We start from the raw sequence: 6,335 nt of genomic DNA on the forward strand, positions 1-6,335 counted from the left end.
AAACTGAGAGACCATTTTGAAGGCTCAGGAAACCTTTGCAGGTGTTTTGAGTTGATTAGCTGATTGGCATGTCACCATTTTCTAATTTGTTGAGATAGTGAATTGGTGGGTTTTTGTTAAATGTGAGCCAAAATCATCACAATTAAAAGACTTAAACTACTTCAGTCTGTGTGCATTGAATTTATTTAATACACGAGTTTCACAATTTGAGTTGAATTACTGAAATAAATGAACTTTTCCACGACATTCTAATTTATTGAGATGCACCTGTACATTATTAAAATCAAAAGTTATGTCTGTTAATATTATTTACTGGACCTGAACTAACATGAATTAACAATGTACAGCTGTATTTTATTAACTAACGTTAACAAAGATTTAAAAAAAATATTGCAATAAATGTAATATTGTTCGTTGTTAATGTTAGTTAATACAATAACTAATAATTAATAATATTAATAACAATTTGATATAATTTAACATAATTAATAAAACTAACTAATGTAAACTTACTGTAAAGTGTAAAAAAGCATGAATAGAAGTTAAAATTATGTCATTATGTGAGCAGAAACAAGTAAAAGCATAGCGAAGATAACAAAAACAAAACACAAAAACAGAGCAAAACAAAACAGTGCAAAACAAAAAACTGAACAAAACAGAGTAAAATAAAAAACAGCAACATAAAAAAACTGAACAAAAAAGAGCAAACAAAACAAAAAAAACAGCAAAACTAAAAGAACCAGAAAAAAAACTAAAAACAGAGCAAACAAAACAGAGAAGAACAAAAATAGCAAACAAATCAATAAAAAAGAACCAACAAACCCAGAACAAAACTATAAAGCAAAGAAAACAAAACAAAACAAAAAACAATAAAAAAAACTGAGCAAACAAAACAAAAAACAGCAAAATGAAACAAAACTAAACAAAACAAACAAAAAAAGCAGAAAAAACAGAGCAAACAAAAAAAAAAACAAAAAAAAAACAGACAAAAAAAAAGATTTAAAAAAAATATTGCAATAAATGTAATATTGTTCGTTGTTAATGTTAGTTAATACAATAACTAATAATTAATAATATTAATAACAATTTGATATAATTTAACATAATTAATAAAACTAACTAATGTAAACTTACTGTAAAGTGTAAAAAAGCATGAATAGAAGTTAAAATTATGTCATTATGTGAGCAGAAACAAGTAAAAGCATAGCGAAGATAACAAAAACAAAACACAAAAACAGAGCAAAACAAAACAGTGCAAAACAAAAAACTGAACAAAACAGAGTAAAATAAAAAACAGCAACATAAAAAAACTGAACAAAAAAGAGCAAACAAAACAAAAAAAACAGCAAAACTAAAAGAACCAGAAAAAAAACTAAAAACAGAGCAAACAAAACAGAGAAGAACAAAAATAGCAAACAAATCAATAAAAAAGAACCAACAAACCCAGAACAAAACTATAAAGCAAAGAAAACAAAACAAAACAAAAAACAATAAAAAAAACTGAGCAAACAAAACAAAAAACAGCAAAATGAAACAAAACTAAACAAAACAAACAAAAAAAGCAGAAAAAACAGAGCAAACAAAAAAAAACAGAACAAAAACAGAGCAAACAAAACAAAACAAAAAAATCTTACCAAAAAAAAAAGCACAAAACAAAAAAAGAACAAAAAAGAGCAATTCAAACAAAAAAACATTAAAAAAAGAACACAACTACTGTATAAAGCAAAGCAAACAATACAAAAAAAAAACCTTCCAACAATCAGAAAAAAAACCCCTGAGAAAAACAAAAACAGCGAAGAAAAACAGCTAGCTGTGCAGCTAGCGGAGTGGTAAGAGAAACTTAAAACTAGTATATAAATATATATTTTAATACATTTGACCACAGATTTACCAATCTAGAAATATTCCCTATAATAAACCAAAATGGGATTTTCCAACCTATTTTCAATTTTTATTGGTCCAATCAAATTAAGACAGCTAAAATCACATCCCATTCTATTTCAGGCTGAATTTATTTGGCACTAGGAATAAGCCACATTACAGAAGTTAAATGAGTTGTGAATACCATTATACATTTATATTTGCACATTTAGCAGACACTTTTATCCAAAGAACATGAGGAACATCACAAGAACAATTTAAAATTGTATGCCAGCTTTATTACCAGCTTCATTTATATGGTTTCCTCCGTTTTGACAAATCGCTCGGTTTTCCTCATTTGCTTTGCATAAAAGCACCTGCTAAATTAATAAATGTAAATGTCACAAAAAAAAATCTTTAGGATTTGCACCGAAAATCAACCTTGAGTCAGAAGCCACATGCAAGATGACAGCACAAATTCATATCTGTCTTTGGCCGAGTCTCAAAACCCGCAGAGCTGCTACAATCAGCAAACACAGCTGCGACATCAAAAGTCGTGAGTCATCAAAGTTCAAGAAAAAACCCATGTCAGAACATGAATAGTTGCGATTCAATCCCTTTGAAAACAACAATCTCCCTCAATTGATTTGTAATTGCAGTGTACTAAAACAGCTCCACAATTAAGCCTTAACAAAAACCCTGGGGCCCACATTCAGCATAAAAACTATTCCTTTATCATTCATACGCCGCTGTTCACAAACCATTTATACTGTCTATCACCGTACTAATTAAATAGCTCCATTATTTGCTTGGTTATAATTAACCTTACTAAATCAATGCTGATGAAAACAGCCTTCACTCACCCATCACTGCTAATGCCGCAGCTTTCCGCAGGTCTTTTTTCAAGCTGTCAATCACGTCCAGGCCACTCCCATCCAGGTTACACCTATTAATGGTTCCGTTTCCGGAACTCATCCAGTACAGCTTGTTGGCCGAGTAGTCGATAGACAGCCCTAAAAAGTACAAGGAAAATATGAAAACATAAAGCAATGGCTCATAAAAAAAATATGTATATACTTGCCAATACATATATGTGCACATATGCTGTTAATATAAGCATAATTGTTGTTCTATTGAACTTTCTATTCAAATAATCCAGAAAAAAAAAACATTATCTCAATTTCCACAAAAATATTAAGCAGCAACTGTTTTCAACACTGATAATAAGAATTGTTTAACAAATAAATACAGCCATGGTGAGCATAAGATACCTATATAAGATAGAAAATTATAGCAATTTTAATTTTTTTGGTGAAATATTCCTTTAACTAGATGCTCGAGAGTAAATAAAATGATCCAGAACTTCATTATTTGACCTTATCTTGTCGCAAGAGATGTTTCTGTTAAACATGGCTGATTTAAATAATAAAGAATTGAACATTGTTTCATCTCATGAATATCAGCACACGTTGTCGCAAACAAAACATGGCTGGTTATTTGAAATCTGCATTTTCCCCTACAGCAAAGCATGTTTATGTGGGGCACAGCATAAATAGTGTTCAAAAAAAGTTCAAAAGGTTGTTTTCTCGTTTTATTTCCTTCATCTGCAATAATCCCTCATTCACATCATAATGATAACCGCTGTTACTTAAGATCTGGCTCAGGCCATAATCACATGTACTATGTGTCAGGGAGATTTTGCTTGAATAATTATGAGTTAAGTGGAGAACCACGAACATCTCAGAGAGCTCTAACAATACCTAGGGCTACTACTCAGACCAAATTACTATAGATATAACGATTTCAACAGAGGAAGAGGAGGAATGAGTAAATGGTGCCCTTATGCAATTACAGTAAATACATCTACATGAGGCCATGTTATCTTGCAAATGTTAGATTGTTTGAAACAAAACAGCAGATTTGTTAAAGGTCCCCTGAAATGCTTAGAAGCACACAGCGTTACTCTATGTGCTGACGTCATTTTAACTGAAGCAGGAAGACAGGGCGGGACATATCAAGCAGCCCAGCCCCTTTTTAAAATAGCCAATAGCGTTCGTTTAAATCACAGCTTGGGCTAGAGCCATTCAGAGCCATTGAGCTCCGTAAAGCCGCATTTGACAGGGTATGCCAGCCACAATCTCATCCATATTGCTATAAAATATAGCATTTTGTGGTCTGTGCCGACTCGCACATGTGATCCGCTCTGTGCTATCATGTCTCTGGACCGGAGCAGAGTGTGTGTGTGGTGTGGTGGTTAGCGTGACACAGCGCAAAACCAGACTTCTTTCTTTCCTCAATGGAAAGCATATTTACACTGTTTGAATCGTTCCCTGTACCCTATATATTTACAAGTGAAAACAAAGCAAAAGTAAAAGCACAAAAGTGAATTTTTTACGCAAAGTAAGGCAAAGAAAACAGTGTTGCTAACACCTTACTCTATGTTGTTTGCGAATGAAAAACAAAGCAAAAAAAGAAGAGCAAAAATTATTTAATAAAAAAAATGAAGAATGCAAAAAAAGCAACAAAACGGACTAAAGCAAAGGAAAGCAAAAGCAAAACAGATGAAAGCAATACAAAACAAAGCAAACAAAAGCAAAACAAAAACAACGGCAATGCAAAACAGACTAAAGCAAGGCAAAGAAAAGTAAAGCAAAGCAAAACAGATGAAAGCAATGCAAAACAAAGCAAAGAAAAGTAAGAACAAAAAATAAAAGCAACAAAACAAACTAAACCAAAGCAAAAGCAAAACAAAGCAAAGCAAAGAAAAGCAAAACAGAAGAAAGCAACACAAAACAAATAAAAGCAACACAAAAACAAAAGCAGTGCAAGACAGACTAAAGCAAAGCAAAATGAAGCAAAGAAAAGCAAAACAAAACAAAAGCAATGCAAAACAGAAAAGCAAAATCAAAGAAAAGCTAAGCAAAACAGATGAAAGCTAAGCAAATGCAAAGCAAAACGAGGCAAAACAGACAAAGGCAAAGCAAATAAAAGTTACTTGAAATAAAATAAAATAAATAAACATTTAAAATTCATGTAGAAAAGAAAAACTAAACTAAAATTAATTTACCTAAAATTAAAAAAAAGAAAGAAAATCTAATTCAAAATTTTAATAAAAACTATAATAGCATCTCGATAATACCAAATTAACACCATTTTGGAAGAATGTCTTCACTGTATCATAATGCATTCTGGGATTGCTTCCTCCACAGATGACACATGCCTTAGATTTTGTACTAAGTATAAAATACTAAGTACACAGCTCACTACTGTAGGTTTTGGAACTTCAATTTACCAACGGGCTCCTTCTGGTTCTGGTGCAAAATCTTGATGTTGCTGCCATCCATATTGGCCATATTTATAGTGCCCCCATCCATCCAGAACATCTTCCTGTAGACCACGACAAAACAAGAATCATTCAGAGAGATGGATTAGTCTTGAAGATGAAGGATGGGACTCTTCTGTTTAAGGAACGTGACCTGCGTGAAGGTCGGGAAGGTAGAAAAGAACTTTATCTTCACAATCACCTCAGAGCACAAAACAATCAAATAAAGCTGTCTCTATCTCCCTCATACATCTTGATGGCGCGCATGAACCTACGTGACAGATGACTTTCAGAAATGTCGACGGGGTCGGAAGCTAAAACGAGAAGACAGCTGGCGGAAAAAAAATGCAACACGAGGAGCAAAGATCACAAGATATTGGGGAGCGAAATAAAACAACATGCGCACCGTACCGTGCTTAAGATCCATCACTGGATTACAGAATCGCGTTATATTAAATCTCGTGTAAACAATTGTGAGGAACTGGCTCCGTTTTTAATTAGCTTGCATGCCTGGAATCATAATGTATGCTAATTAAAGAGCTGTCATTGACCGGCCCAACAAGGGTAAGATAAATTCGCATTTCTGATTGGCTGACAACCAGTTTGGCATCGTTAAATAGTTTTCATGGCTACAACAATTTGTCAGTCTTAATCAACTCCAAGAAAATGACTCTAATAACTTTAGCTAATTGGGCATGGGGAATATAAACAGAGACCTGTTCAGTAATTAGCTTTGTAACTGATGTATCTCACACGCAGATTTGACGGTAACAAAAGGGGACAATTCAACGGAAGTGTGCAATTACTTACTAATAAATAGGATAGCGATCTTTAGCGACACGCAGCTCGTAACTTCTCCATTATGGATACGGCTAACTGTTAGTGTGGTTTTTGCTATGTTACCCTTTAGATGGATGCAGGACGAGACACTTGGGTTTGTCCATCCCGTGAACGACAGTGTTTTTGAGAGATCCGTCAAGACGGGCGACGTTAATGTGGGTCTCGTCGTTGTCTGAGCTCATCCAGTACATATTTCTGGATAGCCAATCAATAGCCAGGCCACGGACATTAGATAGGTCTGTAAATACAGATATTATCAATAAATAATCTGCATTTTTCATCACATAAAACAACGTAGATATATTGTGAAATG

The 6,335-nt window shown here is 33.3% G+C and overlaps 1 protein-coding gene across 1 annotated transcript in view; it reads right to left on the reverse strand.

Moving 5' to 3' along the window:
- Window positions 1-6,335, reverse strand: part of LOC107653541 (low-density lipoprotein receptor-related protein 1B-like) — a 302,414-nt gene that overhangs the window by 134,721 nt on the left and 161,358 nt on the right. Inside the window, exons 28-30 of the mRNA XM_016440286.1 lie at window positions 6,086-6,260; window positions 5,153-5,247; window positions 2,724-2,873 (exon numbers count right to left, since the gene is read on the reverse strand). Of these exons, the coding sequence (XP_016295772.1) occupies window positions 2,724-2,873; window positions 5,153-5,247; window positions 6,086-6,260 (420 nt within the window). The remainder of the gene's footprint in view (window positions 1-2,723; window positions 2,874-5,152; window positions 5,248-6,085; window positions 6,261-6,335) is intronic.

Source organism: Sinocyclocheilus anshuiensis, unplaced genomic scaffold (genome assembly GCF_001515605.1).
Source record: "Sinocyclocheilus anshuiensis isolate Anshui unplaced genomic scaffold, SAMN03320099.WGS_v1.1 scaffold1079, whole genome shotgun sequence".
NCBI lineage: Eukaryota > Metazoa > Chordata > Actinopteri > Cypriniformes > Cyprinidae > Sinocyclocheilus > Sinocyclocheilus anshuiensis.